Raw genomic sequence first — 17,201 nt, forward strand, 5'->3', positions numbered from 1 at the left:
TCATTCTCCCGTTCCCGAAACACACGTGCGATGAGAAGCTACAAATCCACCAGGCTTGCCTGCGGCTTCCCCTTCAGCCATAAGGTCCCTTTTAGCTTCTTGGGGTGGTTTGCAGAATGAATCGAACACGCCCTCCTGGAGATGACATTCAGGTTTCTAATCACCCTCCCTGAATACATCACTGACGTGCCACTTCAGCTCACTCGCGGGGCTGTTCCTCTCATCACGTGTTGCCAGCAGTGGAGCTTCTGCCTCTCTTCAGCACACTGACCTCCCCCTCGCCTGGCTGGGCTGAGCTGCTGGGCTGTGAAGGATGATTGCCAGATAAACTGGTGATGGGGAGTGCTTGTCCTGCTCTTGAGGTCAAGCCCATGCAAAGAAACAGCCTTTATCACAGAATCACAGCTCAGTTTGGGTTGGGAGGAGCCTTTAAAGGCCATCTAGTTCAACTCCCCTGCCACGAGCAGGGACATCTTCAACTAGAGCAGGCAGCTCAGAACCCTGTCCAGACTGACCTTGAAGGTTTCCAGGACTGGGGCATCCACAGCTTCTCTGGGAAACTTGTGCTGGTGTTTACCACATTCATTGTAAAAAAACCTCTTCCTAACAGCTGATCTAAATTGATCCTCCTTCAGTTTAAAACCATCACCCCTTGTCCTATTGCAACGCACCTGGTTGAGAAGTTTGTCCCCATCCTTCTTCTAAGTCTTCCTTTAGGCCCTGCCAGGGGCTCTGAGCTCTCCCTGGAGCCTTCTCTTGTGCAGCTGAACACCCCCAGCTGTCCCAGGCTGGCTGCAGAGCAGAGGGGCTCCAGCCCTGGAGCATCTCCGTGGACTCACTCCAACAAGTCCATGTCCATGCTGAGGACCACCAGAGCTCTCTCCAGGGTGTCTGCACTGAGAACAGCCCTACCCTCAACAGAACAAGCACTCATGTATTTCCAGTGGACTTCCAAGGCTGCCATCCATGCTCTAATCCTGACCAGCCAGCAGCTGTAATGTAGCTCACCTGAAGCACAGGATTGCCCTGGGCTGACAGCCAGCACAGACCACAGACATGTCCTTCCCCGTGTCCAGGCCACAGGGTGACCCTCAGGGACATCCTGATAAACCTGCACCAGCCCCTGGCACATCAGGCAGGATTCAGCTCCAACTAAGGCATCTCAGCTGTGGTGCCCACATGTAGATCCTGGCTTTATTTGCCTTACTGCAGGTTCTCATTGCAACACTGGACTCCCTAAGCTATCCCAGACCCATGCCTGGCTTTGCCAGACAAAACCCTGGACCTGCATCCCTCCTGACTGACAGATGGAGACTAAGCAATGTGTCCTAGGGCAAAAATGGACAGCCACACCCAGCAGCTGAATTGTGACCTACATATGTGGTGGCTGCCCCAGCTCTTGCTGCAGCCCATGGGGATGCAGTTGGCACGATTTGGGTGCTTGGTTTGGGTGAGCCGTTTAGTTACCCAAACTCCAGTATCTATTTTGGAGTGTGAAACACCCTCCAGACTCCACCGGCCAAACATCCACTGACTCTAAAAGGAGATTGGGCACCAAGTTAATATTTTTATCTCCCACTGCAGCCTACCTCCAGCTCCTGGTCTAAGTTTCTACAGCTCCAAAATAAAACCCATTTGCATGGGATGGGGATGCCCTGCAGCTCTGCTCTCTCAGGCCCCTGCTGTGATGAGCAGCACAATCCTGGCACATCCACATTCCAGGATGGCTCCAGTGCTCATGTGCCTCCTGCATAACAGGACTGAAACAAATAAATTTGACAAAGAAAGGAGAAAGAACAACTGATATGCAAATCCATGTCATAAATCGTTCACCAAATCTGTTCTGCAGTTTTGAAATAATCTCGGAGGTTGCTTCCCAAGTGCTGTTTGCAAACCCTCTGTTAATCTGGGAAGCAGATGCTGTTACAGTAGGCTGTATTACAGCATCTTCAAGAAATCCCCATCAAATATCACTTTTAAATGCCCATGACTTTTGCAATCAGTTGTTTTTAAATCTTCTTGGCATATCTGAAAACCAAACATCATAAAAAAAACATTTCCTGTGATTCAGCTGTAATGAGTCTAAGCCTGGGGAAGAGCTCATCTCACATCTCCTTTCATACCCAGGTGACCCCCACATTCCTCCCAGTGGCCTCTGCCCATTTCCTTCATATGCCCTGAAGAGCCTTTGACTTCCCCAGACTCTTCCTGAGCTTCACTGAAAGCCTGTGTTGCCTCAAAAAGGGCAGTGCCCTGGAGATGCCCTCTAGAATCACAGGAGCCAAGTCCCCGCAGAAAGTCCCACATGGAAAACACACTCTGAAAAGGCATTTCTGCCATGCCCTGGCACACATGGACATTTCATTGCCTAGGAGAGTGTTTGGGATGATTACTGCTGGGGTTTTTTTATTGCCAGCAACTGGTCCTTCCAGCAAAAAAAAAAACCCGCCCTGAGACACATCATCCCTCCCAGCTCGGAAAGAACTGAGTGGGTGGATCATGCTCAGAAGGAGGAGTGACCTGGCTGCATCTTCAGGCTGACATCCTTTCCAATCTCCAATGCTCAGTTTTCCCCTTCCCGTATGAGAATGGAAATAACAGTGTCAGCTGTGGTTGGAAAGGGCTTGGAAATCTACAGGTGAGAAGTGTAGGTAAGACAGCGCTGCTCTCTTCTAGAAATGGGGGGAGAGGGAAAGGCAGCAAAGGGGGGAAACCCCCACATAATAAATAATACTCTACAAATTACATAAAATGAACGCATTAAAAAACCAATCCTCCAAGAAGCAGCTGCTTCATTCTTTGCTGTTGATAGGATCAATATAAGAGAGGAAATTGCCACCTTGTGTTCTGCAACACATCACACCAACTTTCCTTTACAAACCCTAATGCGCCTGATTGCAGTGTCAATTTAAAATTTACCATAAAACGCAGAATCTCATAAACTTTACAACCTCAATCACACTCAGCCAGTGTTTTCACCCAAATCACATGCACAGGCACCCGCTTTGCTCTCCAAGGAAACACAATGACGTGCTGCTGACAGCAGATGGGAGAGCAGACCAGGGCACCACAGCTGGGATCTGCCTGTCCTGGGCAGCCTGGATGAAAAGAGAAGGAGTCAGGTTGGAAAACAAGATGGAAAATGTGCCCTCGGATCTCTGTGAGACAGCTCATCCCGTGTCCAGCAGGATGAAGGGTAGCCAGAACCATGGTTTTTAATGACGGTGCCCAGAGCAGCTGTGGCTGCCCCATCCCTGGCAGTGTCCAAGGCCAGGCTGGACAGGGCTTGGAGCAACCTGGGATAGGGGAAGGTGTCCCTGCCTGTGGCAGGGCATGAAACCAGACAGCCTTTAAAGGTCCCCTCCAAACCAAACCATTCTATGATTATATTATCAAATACGACATGACCTCAGGTGCAGCAGCTCTGGCGCCCCAAACACGCTACCATCGAGGTAGCACCAGCATCCCATGATGCTGAGCCAACCTCCTTGCACTGGAACATGCTTAAAACATAGCTGTTTGAAGCCCTTTTGCAGGCTCCAATGGAGTACCCCAAGTCATTTCCCTAATCTGGCTGTCCTTCAGAAATTTAAACCGTGCAGCTCCTACAGAGAAGACGGTGTGAGTTTTTAATGCAGGGAAGGAGCACGCAGCTAAGCCCGTGCCATGAGCTGACCATTTGCTTCTCCAGGCATGGGTTGCACTCAAGGGTTAACAAGGGAAAAAATAATTAGGCTCCTAATGTTGCTTCCTACATAAATCTAAGTCCTTTTGCTGTTGTCACTATGACAGAAAACCCACTTCTCTGCAGGGGTACAAAGGACTTTGGCTAAAGCATAACAAAAAGATGCATATTTCAAGTTGCACTTCCCCAGAAGCCATAAAACTCCACTCAGTGTCTGCAGTCAGCATGCACCCTGTAAGCTCTGCCTTAAAATTCTCCCTCAGCTCAAAACTACGGGATATATTTAGGGAGAAAAGTAATTTTTGCAATCAGCTGCTTGCCTTTGTGACTGACTGAAAGTGCAATGAGACAGATGCTTGCAGATACAGCGAGGGTTAAACCTTGGGAGAGGACAGGCAGGACTTGGGGAAGAAGCCGTTGATCAAAGGGTGGCTCAGAAGTTATTTAAAAATAAACCAGAAAGTAGAACTTCCCGGCGGTTGCCACTGTAATTACAATGCAGACAACGGAGCCGTGGTGCTGTTAAGGTTACTGGATTTTCCTAGCAGCTGTGTTTAATTTACTTAAAACATGCAAAGCCATCAGGTCAGATCCCATTAGCAGAATATCTCCAGAGTGCTGCAAGAGCCCGGCCAGCCCAGCACCACAGAAATGCTGAGGGCAAAACACAAGTGTAAAATATCCCTGGAGAAGTAAGACAGCAACATGCACTGCCTTCCCCCTTGGCTGCAGCAGAGGCTGGGTGGTCAGTCCTTCTTGCTCATCCAAGGACCATCTATTGCCAAGGCCTCCTAAGACCACCACAAAAAGAAATCCGTGGAAATACCTTGGCTGTCTGTGATGGAGAAGGATCTGGGACCAAGCATTTAGGGAAGTCCTTCAAGTGTGTTTTTGCTGTAACCCAGGTTCTCTGTGTGTCCTACAACTGTACAATGTCCCACCTGGATCCCTCTACTTTCCAAGCATCCCCCTGATGTCCACACTGCCTTAGAAGACCCACTTGTCCACAGTCACGCTCAGAGTCCCTCTCAGAGATGGGAGCTTCGTGGATTTGTGGGTCAGGATTCCCCCCCCGCAGAGCTCTGTTCACACGGATATAATTCGGGACCACACGATTCATCAGGAGTCTTTCCAAAACACAACGACAAAAATTACAACCTCCTTGTCAGGAAAAAACCTTCTAGAGATACTTTTCTGATTCATTGTTGTTGTTGTTGTTTTTCATTCCTTTTACACTGTCTCAGCCCTCTCTCCACCGAATGAAACATCAGGGTTTCATCCTCTGCTTGTGGCCCCTGCCAGTTCAATTCTTTTTCTAAAATTAGCATCCTGAGAGATGCAATTGCTAGAACAGGAGGTGTTAGGTCACGTTTCGGTCCCTGCACATCAGGCTAAGTGCTTCTGCAGCCGCCTACAACCACCTCAGAGTCTGAACCTCAAACATGCCCTGCTCCACTGAGCCCAGCAGAATGATGCAGCTTTAGTGGGTGCCAATGCCAAAAAAAAGAGAACTGAAGAGAAGGACAGATAACACACCACAGGCTCCCTTCTGCACATGACCCCCATATAGAGTCATTCCTACAAAAAATGGGCAAACAAAGTAAAATAAAATACTAGAAAATACAAGAAAATGTATTTCCCAGAGAAGCTGTGGCTGCCCCTGGATCCCTGGAAGTGTCCCAGGCCAGGTTGGATGGGGCTTGGAGCAACCTGGGACAGTGGAAGGTGTCCCTACCCATGGCAGGGGGTGGAATTCTAAGATCTTTAACATCTCTCCCGACCCAAACCATTCTGTGATTCTATGACTCCATGAATAGAATAGAATAGAATAGAATAGAATAGAACAAAGCAAACTAAAAATAAATAAAATCATCCTAAGTAAAACATCACAAATAGTAGGAAAAAATCTGAAGGAATGGGTTTGCTCACGGGAAATCTGAAAACATCTGACATGCATGATCCTCACTGTCATCAGAACCCCTCCTGAAATCATCATCTCCTGCCACTGCGTGCAAGAAACCCCAGCCTGGCCCTGGAGATCTTGGAGCAGCTTAAGATCATTCTTCCAACATAAAACTCCAACATAAACTCATTCCTCATGGCTTAGAAAGGTGTGAGACTTATTTGCATAATAAATGACAAGTCAGGAATATAGATTTGTGTCACATCAACCCTCCCTTCCCTTTGAAAGAAATCTATTTATTCTGAGTAAATCGTCTCTTCTCCAAATAAATGGTGTTTGTAGTCAGTTTAGCTGGCACGATACACATTCTTTTGCATGCCTGTAATGAATTTTCACAGCCAGAGCCCTAATCCAGTCTAGTCATGGAGGGTTTATCACGACCTCTTATTTTATTTCTACCAGTAAATGGGAATTGCTTTCCTTATCGCTATCTAGAAGCACCTGAGTGATTTTTGCTTCATATTTCCTATCCCACTGGAATTCAGGATGCAGCGTTATCTGATGCTGTACAATTGTCACTCATGTTAGCTGCCTTTTCATTTTAATTTGCTGGATTTATTGCTCTTTTTTTTTTTCCCCCCCAAGAGATTTTACTTCAGATCTGAGTCCTTCCTTGCTCTTTTCCATCCTCCTAGTCAGATTTCTTGGGTGATCCTCAGGAAGGCAGGATCAAGGCTCGTCTTGCCTTCATCTGCCTGATGTCTTTGAGCAACCTGGGACAGTGGAAGGTGTCCCTGCCCATGGCAGGGGGGTGGAACGACCCAACCCAAACGATCCTCGGATGCCTTCCCTTGGCAGAGCACTCAACCCCTGGGCTTGTCCCAATCCATCCCACCTTCCTCCACTGGGGAAGCATAAAACTATGCAGCAACAAGCAGAAATTATCCCTAACTTTGAGCTCAAACAAATCCATGAGAGCAAGGGCTTCCTGACGTGATCCCTATGGCTGCTGCAAGTAGCTCTGAGCTCCAGAAATCTGGACCTGCTGCTGCTGCTAGAAAGGCATGAGAAGACCTGTAAATCCTGCAGATAACACTGTGATGGATCAGTAGTGGCAAGACATTAACCTTCACTCTTGAGGAGACACCCAAATGATAACACCTGTAGCCATGCCACTCCAGAGTTATCAGTCTTGTCACTTGTGAAGATAAATCTATCTGACCTAAGCCATCATCCTACGCCACTCTGCCTTCCTTGCTCAAAATCCTTGTAGATACCAGCAGGGATCAGGGAAATCACACCTAATAATCAATTGAGTGTGTGCAACTATGCTCACATGGAAACCATTTCCTTCAGTATGTTAAAATAATTCCGCAGAGCAAGGGAAAAACACGGTAGGCTTGAAAGCTGGTCTGCAGGGAAAGTGCTACATGTCAGTGACAACTCTGGAAGGACAGAAAACAGCTACCAAAGCCTCAAGGAGCTGTCACGCACAGGAAAATGTAAGTTAATTAAAGCCACTTAAACAAATACATCTGGGACAGGGGCATGGGATGTAGGGAGGGAGAATGAAGTGATATTAAAAGCTCAGACACATGGTGAATCCCAGACAGGAGACAGGGAAACTTATCTGGCAGAATCCAGAGGAGCCCCTTGCCCTGGAGCTGTGCCAGAGGGGGCAGTGAGAGCCCCCTCTGCCACGGGGCTGTGGCCCACCTTTGGGCACCCTGGGGATGCACAGGCTCAGCAGATCCACCCCTCCTCTGGAAAACAGCACCATCAGAGCACTGATGCTCTCCTGGACCAAACAGCACTGGCTTGGAATTATAAATCCAACACTCCACAACATCTTCCCTCCTGTCCCCACCACTCAGCTGAAATGAGAACCACGTGCAAAGCATCCCTCTGGCAAAGTGTAAGGATGTAAATCCACCTCAATCACACCACCAGGGCCCACATCCACTCCCTGAGCCCCCAGAGCTGACTTGCCTCCTGCTATGCTCAGAAGATGATGAGCACAGGCTGCTCACACCAGCCCTGCTGATACAAAACCACAAGAAGAAAGATTTGGGTGGGCTCTGTGTATTTTTTTATTCCAATCAGCTCCCAAAGAAACTTAAAATGTTGGTGTTTTATATATTCCTTTGAGCATTGATTCAAAAGTGGAAACAAAACACCTACACGAGGCTGGGTCATCACGGAGATGCCGAGCCAGCGTCTTGAGATATTCCTGGTTGGGAAGCAGGGCTGGCCAGCCTCAGCACGAGGCCGATGGGAGGGGAAACAGGAAGCAAATCCATCTGCACACCATCAAGCCCCCGCTGCAGGATGACAGCATGCAAGACTGCTGTCTGCAAGAGGAAGTCTTGCCATGGCATCAGCCCGACCCAGTTGGAGCGCACGGAAACACAGATGGAGTGAGGAGGATCCAGGCTTCCAAAGCAGCTTAGTTTCCCACCCTCCCTTAACTGCTGGGATGGGGGTGATGCAGCAAACCCAACACCAACCCAGCGTGCTCCTCCAGGAAAGCCATGGATCTGCTGGGATCTGGTTGTCTTCACTAACTCCTCCTTGGTTAGCAGGGAGACGAAGGAAGGAGGAGTTAGTGAAGGACCTTGGTCACACAGGACAAGGTCTGAGATCTCCTTCACCCCTCAGCGTATTTTCTAACACCAAACCAGGCTTATTTACACATATTCTATTCCAACCCTGGGTGAGATTAGCTCATCACAAGTCCCATGGCTCCAGGGAGAGCTCAGAGCCCCTGGCAGGGCCTCAAGGGGCTCCAGGAGAGCTGCACAGGGACTGGGGACAAGGCATGGAGGGACAGGACACAGGGAATGGCTTCCCAGTGCCAGAGGGCAGGGCTGGATGGGATATTGGGAAGGAATTGCTGTCTGGGAGGGTGGGCAGGCCCTGGCCCAGGGTGCCCAGAGCAGCTGTGGCTGCCCCTGGATCCCTGAGAGTCCCCAAGGCCAGGCTGGATGGGGCTTGGAGCAGCCTGGGACAGTGGAAGGAGTCCCTGCCCATGGCAGGGGGTGGCACCAGATGGGCTTTAAGGTCCCTTCAACACAAACCATTCTGTGATTCTACAGCTCTGCAGACAGCACTAGAGCCTGGTCTGATGCAGCCCAGGACCACAGCCCCCTCTCTGCCTGCAGCTCTGGGCAGGCAGCCAAGGCCCCCCACCCATGGCCCGAACCCCTTCCCTCCCCAGGGTGACTTCCTTAACACAGCCCAGCTGCCTGCCCCCACCCGACAAGGGCTGACAGATTTGTGCTGTCCCCTTAGGGTGGGGTAGGTACATTTATTTCCTCTTTGGAAAAAAAGGAAAGAAAAAAGGAAAAAAAAATATGCAATTAACCTTTTCCTCTCCTCGCAACAGGCAAGAAACTTCCCTGCCACAGGAATAGTTTCAGGACTAAGATATCTGTTCCCACAGCTGCACCAGTGCTATTCTGGCCTAGCTAAAATTAAAGAGCTGAAGTTGTACATGGGCCTTCATGAAACTGTCACAGGGACCACAAGATTAGAGGGCCAGATGGTGACCTGGGAGGCCAAGGTCTATTCACAGCTGCGGCAAGGGATCCTCATGTGTGTCCGAGCATGTTTCTCCACCCCTGCTTAACAGAATCCTGAAATGGTTTGGGTTGAAGGGACCTTAACAACCAGTTCCAACCCCTGTCAAGGGCAAGGACACCTTCCACTATCCCAGGTGGCTCCAAGCCCCATCCAGCCTGGCCTGGGACACTTCCAGGGATCCAGGGGGCAGCCACAGCTGCTTGGGGAAACCTGTGCCAGGGGCTCACCACCCTCATCATAAAGACTTTCTTCATCATACCTAGTCTGAATCTCCCTGCTTTTAATTTAAAACCATCTAACCTCACCCTATCACAACAGGCCCTACTAAAAACTCTGTATCTTTTTTTTAAGCCCCCGTTAAGAAAGACCAACATATATTGCCCGGCCACTTCCAGTGCCCATCCTAACACCAGCCAGAGATCCAACAGCACTAAAAAAACAGGAAAGCACAGGATAACCCCAACATCCCAGCCACCATCCCACCACAAGCAGGTCCTCTGCCAACAACTGTGCCAGCTATTGTTGGCCACATCAAGCCCGGTCCAGCGGCCCCACTGTCAGCATGCAGCTCATTACTCTGCCAACGGCTTTGAAACGCTTGGAATATGAAAGGTGCTCCATCAGATCAAATTCAGCTTCGTTTGCTATTACGATGCAGTGCATTTCTTTTGTCTGCGACTTTTGATGATGTGCAATTGTTCCCCTCAGTCAGTATTTCGGAGTCATTAGCTGGAATTAGTAAAGTTCCCGCTGCCGGACTTTTCCAAGGCTCTGTTCTCGGGCTACAAAGAGTCGATGAGGAGTTGTCCTGCTTTCACTGAGTTGGAAGCACAGCGGGGAGCATTCTGGGGGGAGCAGGCAGTCTGCTCAACTCCACTTTTCCTCTGCAGGCACCGGGAAATGCACGTGCAGGCAAGATGCTGTGGGTGGTCACACGGGGCTGGTGCTTCCCAGCGAGCATGGAACGTGAGACCCTTTCATTTGGTTCCTCTGGTGGGACCAGGGGAAGGGGTACACCTAATTGTGTCCTTATTTAGGCAGCACATCCCACAAAGTTTGGGTTTCTCTCCCAGAAATCCCCCACTCCCAAACCTAAAGGCACCAGCCCTGAAGAAGTCACCTTTCTCTGAGTGAAGAGTCTACTAGGCATCTTCCTTGGTGACAACACCTGGATGTGCCTGACCTTGTCCTCCAACCTCTTGCTCATGTTACACTCTTCCAGCTGTATCAGAAGGGCTTTAGTATCAAGACCCTTTTTCCTGAAGGTATTTATACATGGAACATCCACCTCTCTGGGCAACCTGTGCCAGGGCTTCACCATCCTTATCACAATTTCTTCCTTCTATCTAGTCTGGATCTCCCCTCCTGGCGTAAAACTATTCCCTTTCATCCTGTCCCTCCGTGCCTCATCCCAAGTCCCTTTCCAGCTCTCCTGGAGACCCTTCAGGCAGTGGAACGGGTTCTAAGGTCACCCTGGAGCCTTCTCTCCTCCAGGATAAATACCCCCAGCTCTCCTAGTCTGTCCTCTGATCAATTTTATATTTGTCTCTGATAGCAGATTCATTCCTATTCGTGCTTAAGGAGTTCCAGAAAAAAACAAAGTGATGAAGCTCCTGGCCCCAAAGGCACAGCCCAGGTCTGGGAACCACAGCAGCTCCAACTTGCACCCACCCCACCTGTGGGTGGAAATTCCAATTTCAGTTCCCAGTTCCAGCCATCCCACCACATTTTCTGGATGCAATGTGGGTATTTGGCCACTACAACCCTGAAACAAAACTAGGAGCAAACCAACCTTACGGGACATCCACATGGAGAAGAGCTCAGCACTGAACCCAGCTCCTTTAGCAGCTGGTCATCTTTCACATGGGACTGTACTTCCATCCCATAAGGATTTCCCTGGAAATCACCTCACAGATCATCCCACCTAACATTCACAACAGCATTTCCATTAGAACACAACAAAATGCAGACAATTCACACCTCTCACCTTACATTTTTTAAAGTAACAGGCTACAATAAAGCAGCCTGCCCAGATTCCAGCCTAATCTAAAAACAACTTTATGGTTTCTAATTTTAGCACTAATCTTCCTTTGCCATGGTTGTGTGATTTCTAATTATTTTATCCCCAAGCCCTGCTTTGATGGATAGTTGTACCTTTTCCAATGCCAAATGACTTGTAAAGTGCCTTTAAAAAATACGCTGATCATTTCAGGTTCATTTCCAGTTCCTACACAAATAACATTCTCATATATGGCTTCACTGAAGAAATATTATTATTATTATTAAAATAATAGTAATAAAAGCAATACAATTTAAAAAGGAGAGCTCCATTCCTCAGGATGATCCCAATCTGCTCCCGCAGACACCGTATTTTCTCTTAAAAGCTGATAAAGAGCAGAAAATCTGTTATCAAGATACGGATCACTTAACAGCCCAGTGCCTTTGGCTTGGCATGGCTCCCAGAACATTTTGCCTTTATCTATCCCTATTTTCAAGTTACAACTCATGGAAGAGCAACTGGCCAGGCCGAAACCTCGGGAGGGACTTTGCGAGGGGCGATGTAAAGCGGTGGCAGAAACAGATTTGCCTTGATGTTCCCCAGGAGCATTGCCTACCCAAACCCACTGAATTTGGAGCAGCAAACACGAGCCCTCAGCTGAAGATGTGCTGCAGGGGATCAGGATGAGCCTCCAGCCCAGGTTCCTCATAGGCAGGTGTTCTCTCTCCTTCCGTGCTCACCTGAAGCAACCTCTCAACCCTCCCAATTGCTGACCTACACCAGATCTGGATCTGATTCTGTTAAATTTGAAATTTGCACAACAATTTATTGGGGAGGGGATGCTGCCTGGGGACCGTTTCAGGGTGCTGAGGCAGCTGCCTGCCAGTCGCATGTCCCAGTAGGACTGCCACCAGCAGCCAGCACCAGAGCAGGGGACACAGACACAGGGCTGGTGGATGTTTGTTGGGTTATTTCCTTCCCCAGGATTTATACTGAGCTCCGGTCAATTGGAAAACATCCACTTGACCTGCGACCTTTTTGTTTTAGTTATTCTCCAAGCTTTGACAGCAGCAGTTTAAACACAAAGCATACGAGTTTTGGCACTGAGGGAGCACCCCATTCCCACATATTCTGAGTGGATACGGAAAAACATGGCACTGCAGCCCTGATGGTGAACGTATTTCTTCTTTCTCATTCTTCATGTTCCTCTCTCTCACTTTCTGAGCCTGTTTCATGACCCATGTCTTCTCCCTCCCCACTGGAAACATGAGCTTAGCTCCCCAATGCAATATTCAAGGGAGGAGGACATGGGTTGTGGTGTTCTAATTCCCTGCACAGTGCTGTGTTACAGAGGGTTTGAAATGGAGATTGTCAAAACAGGAAACAACCCAGTCAGCGTCCTCCTGCCTGGGTCCTGAAAATGTCACCACACAGAGCTGCAGGGGATGGAGAAAAGCCCTCTGTTCCTGCAGGAACAGAGGATGCCCTGGGAGAGTGGGCAGCAAGACCATCTGCCCTCATGCCTCTCTGATCTGAGAGCTGGGCTTTAATCTCTGCTGAAACTACTGTGGAGCTGGTTTTTATTGACTTGGGGAAAAACTGCAAATCAGGTTAAAAATTACATCCCTCTGTTGACTGATACTTTTATCAGTGTAGAGAATTTTGTATGGAATGTCATCTCGCTCAGGAAGTCAATCCTACAGGAAATCCTTCATCCTTAGTGCTTCGGAGTAACATCCACAGCATCCTGCTGGCTTCCTTCTTACTCCTCTAAAACTCGCCCCTGAGATCCTCACCTCTCGAGCTCATGCTTTGTGTTTGAGCTGGCCTTGCTGGGATAAAAGCACAAATCTTGGGTCTAATCCTGCCCACACCCCCCAGGTAAGGCACCAGGCTGACACATCTCCACGAAGACACAGAGCAGGGACAGTGCCAGGCCCCAGGCTCTTTGACTTCCATTTATCCACCTTGGAGCAAGGATTTAAAGTTCCTCAAAGGCACAACAGTGAGGCCAGGTCTGGAGGAGAGAACAAAGCTACTGTTAACCCAGATAAAGAAGATACTGGATTTATTTTTAAAAGCAGGTTCCTGCAGCTGTAGGTTTCAAGCAATTCTTAAAAGCCTCACCTGAACAAGCATCCTTGATAACAAATATTGGTATTTTAAGCCTTTGATTGCTTTTGATTGGAGTTGAAACCTTTTTTGATATTGACTGATTGTTTTTACAACTCTCTGCCAAGTTAACTTCAGGAGAACTTCCCAAGCACAAGAGCTGGTGACCATTACCAGAACGGTGATCCAGCAATTCCAGGATGCCCCACCCCTGGAAATATTCCAGTTAAGTTGGATGGGACTCTGAGAAACCCAATCTAGTTGAATATATCCTGTTGCAAGGGGGTTGGACTAAATGGTCTTTAGGGTCCTTTCAACACAAACCATTCTATGATTCCCCCTTGTAAGCAAAGCAGGTATTTTGCTTTATGTTTGAGGGATCAGTGGTTTTATTGTAGTGTCAAGCCACTGATCTAGAGTGGCAACCTTCAGTAGGGAAAAAAAAATCCACAGGTTGATGGGACGAACAACCAGGAATATCATTTCAGATGGTCTGCATAGCCCAGAATGGCAAACTTCCCCCATCATACAGGCAGAGAATTAGAGTAATTACCTAGAGCCTGATCCTGAAAGGTGCAGAGTGCAGTCAAGTGGTCTCTGCTCATAGAGTCCAGTATCTCAGGGGCTCTCAGCAGGGTCAGTCTTGGAGCCTGGGCAAAACAAGACAGGTTGGTCTTAGTCCAGTTATTTCTAAATAAACCTACATGACCTATAACTTAAAAAAATAAACCCAAAAACCATTCCAGCTCCATGTGCCAGCTACGTTATCCTGTATGGAGAATTAACTCAAGGATCAGGCAGAGCGTGGCTGAGGAGGTGCTCTTCAACCCGCAGGCATTTTCTGCAGATCAGGATGGATGCCTGCAGCACACAGGAGAGAAATTACACAGGGATGTGTCCACAGAGCTTCAGTCCACATCCAGGAACACCTACACAACATTCCCCAGGAGCGCTTCGTTATCCAAGCCAGCGCACCTGGACACGTCACACTGCTACACCATCCCAGGGCTCACACACCTTGCTGGCAGAAGACAAACCCCAGGGCTGCCTCGCCAGGTCTACAGGCAGCAGTAAACCTGGAGATAAGAGAAGTTAGCCAGGTTTCCAGGGAGGAAGAGGAGGAACATTCCCCTCCCCATGCTCCCCAACGCGCCGGCCCCGGGCGGGTATGGCCGTGCCAAGGGCAGGGTGAAGGGAGGGAAGAGGATGACGGGGACAGGATGACGGTATCCTCCTCCATGCAGCCCTTTGTTCTGGGAGGTCCCCTGGGATGCTCGGCTCAGGGTGGCCAAGTCCTCCTTCTTCCCCTACAAGGGGAACGCATGAGGGGAGGAAAACAATGCTCTCTCCTCAGCTGCCTAATGGAAGAACAAAAGCACAGTGATCCCTTCCAAAACCGTCTTTTGAGGAACAAACCATGGAGCCTGAAGGCCCAGTATTTCTGCTGTATTTATTTCTGGATTAACTCCAGCCTGGCAGCGTCTTTCTGTCCTTCCTCTGGGGTCTTGCAGGACCCACCCAAAGCCACTGGAGTCGTGCAGGGCTTGCACAGACCTCAAACACCATCAGGAATTTAACACCCAGCACCTGGTAGAGGTGACAAAACCAAAGGTGATGTTCCTTCACCAGACCCCACCACATATACACCTCGGCCACGGGGTAGAAGGGACGAGGCCAGGTTGGAACAACCCAGTCAGGTGGAAGGTGTCCCTGCCCATGGCAGGAGGTGGAACTGCGTGGTTTTAAGGCCCCTTTCAACCCAAACCATTCTGTGATTCCATGACAGCCCTGTTTCAGCAGGATGCATTTGGCAGGAAGCGTCTGCCCCAGCCTGATCCCACTGAAAACTGGGACCGAGCCCCATTTAAGCCAAAATCGGTACAAAAACCACCTTTGATTGTTGAGCAGAGATGGCTGCTAGGGAGCAGAAGGGGATTTCTGCTGTGCTGATTGCTCATGGAAAGTCCCTGACTGGCCCGCAACCGTGGAAAAAATGGAAAATAGAACTTTAATACCAAGTTGGTGGCAGGCTGTCTATTTTTCTCTCCTGTGACTAGTTACCATGGATAGATTTCTGAGGTCGACCACACAATTGTTCACTGCACCGCTCCTATTAAACAGAGGATGAGCAAATCATCCCATTTGTACCGTACTTTAATTTCCAGAAATTCTTTGTTCGTTTGTTTGCTTAAATTATTTCTCTCATTTGAAGAAACAATGCAGTCTTACGAAGTGAGGGCCCAAATCTCCCGAGTCACCCTGCTGTGGTTCATTACTTCCACACTAGTTAACAAGGCCAGTAATTTCCCTAAGGTTTAACAGAAAATCCTCTTTCCAGAAGGTAGAGAAACAGGACATTTTAACAAACTCACTGTATCCTGCTTATGTCGTAGGTGAGGGATATCCTAGGCAAGGCACAGGTGCTCCTAAGGGTTAGTATAAAAAAAGCACTTTTTCACCCCAAATTACTCCCTCAGCTGGGGAAGGGGACCTGGGGGTACCATGTCCCTTGCTCAGAGCATTAGCTCTAGCTCCACTTGGCAATGGGCTCCTGAAGCATCCCAGTCCTCACCCCAAAATAAGGAGTGGCTGAAGTGGATGATACTGGAGAGGCAGATCCAAGATGTACCTGGGGTGGGTGTGGTGGGCCTACAGCCCATTTCATTAATGATATGGATAGCAAAGCACACAGAATACCTGCCAATTACCTGCCCATAAACTGCCCTTCTCACTGGTTTCACCAACCTATTTCCATGACCAAATCAGGAGAAAAAATTAAAAACTGAAATAAATACAGGAGAAGAGCTTGTGGAAAAAAGGCAAATACATAAAACATATATATATTGGAATTGCAGAATAATTTGGGTTGGAAGGGACCTTTAAACTAAAAAAAAATAAACTGAAGTATTTTATTTATATGTATAGAGAGAGATAGATATGTGTGTGTGTAAAACAGCCCAGTAAATCTCTGTTGAGATGCACATGCAGGTGAAAAGCTGGCAGTGCTGCCTTCAGTCACGAGGGTATTTACTCTACAACAGCCTCTGCAGCTCCTTAATATTATTTATACAAACAGGATTTGTCAAGCAACAACTACAGATGTTTGCAGCGAGTCTCCTTGCTTATCCACTGATAATACCGTGTGCCTGGGACAGCTGAACAAATCCTGCCACGTAAAAAATAAATACACGTCTGGGCTAATCAGAAGGAGGCGGTGAGGAATCTGGAGATTCCCACAGACTCCCTGCCGCGGGGAAGGAAACAAGAAAATGCCCTGACCTAAGCAGGGGTGAGTCTGGCATACCCACAGATCACAGGGAGATCACAGGAGCTGTTTGCAGATCACTTACCGAGCATGAATAATTCAGGCAGCAGCGGCTGGGAGTATGAGAACAGATAGATGGGAGCTCACTGCCGCTGCTTTGGCAGGTTTTATTTTATCCAGCAAGGCAAGGAAACCACAAGCCCCAGCAAAAAAATCCTCTGCCTAGCATTGCTGGTGTTGTGACTTCACTGACAGTCCCGTGATACCTGGTGTTTTACAGACCCCCAGCTGATGGTGAATGCCATCTCCCTTCCTCCTTGAGGCATTTTTGTGATTATTTGGCTGGACAGGTATGGTAAAACAGCGCTTGTTTAAAAAAAAAAGCCTTTAGTACCGATCTGCACTCTACTGCACTATTACACAACTCACAGAATCACAGAACGGCGTGCCTTGGAAGAGACCTTAAAAACCATTTCATTCCACCCCCTGCCATGGGCAGGGACAACTTCCACTGTCCCAGGCTGCTCTAAGCCTCATCCAACCTGGCCTTGGACACTGCCAGGGCTCCAGGGGCAGCCACAGCTGCTCTGGGCACCCTGTGCCAGGGCCTGCCCACCCTCACAGACAGCAATTCCTTCCCAATATCCCATCCAGC

General features: G+C 48.7%; 1 protein-coding gene across 2 annotated transcripts in view; it reads right to left on the reverse strand.

Moving 5' to 3' along the window:
* Nucleotides 1-17,201, reverse strand: part of ZBTB7C (zinc finger and BTB domain containing 7C) — a gene marked incomplete at both ends in the record, with an annotated part of 102,091 nt that overhangs the window by 74,318 nt on the left and 10,572 nt on the right. Inside the window, one exon of one of the 2 annotated variants that reach the window (XM_082302274.1) lies at nucleotides 13,835-13,886. The exons of the other annotated variant lie outside the window; for it this stretch is intronic. Within the exon in view, the coding sequence (XP_082158400.1) occupies nucleotides 13,835-13,886 (52 nt within the window). Of the gene's footprint in view, nucleotides 1-13,834; nucleotides 13,887-17,201 lie in introns of those variants that run through there. 2 annotated transcript variants of the gene reach the window in all.

The sequence above is a fragment of the Coloeus monedula genome (genome assembly GCF_965178545.1).
Source record: "Coloeus monedula genome assembly, chromosome: Z".
In the NCBI taxonomy this organism is placed as follows: domain Eukaryota; kingdom Metazoa; phylum Chordata; class Aves; order Passeriformes; family Corvidae; genus Coloeus; species Coloeus monedula.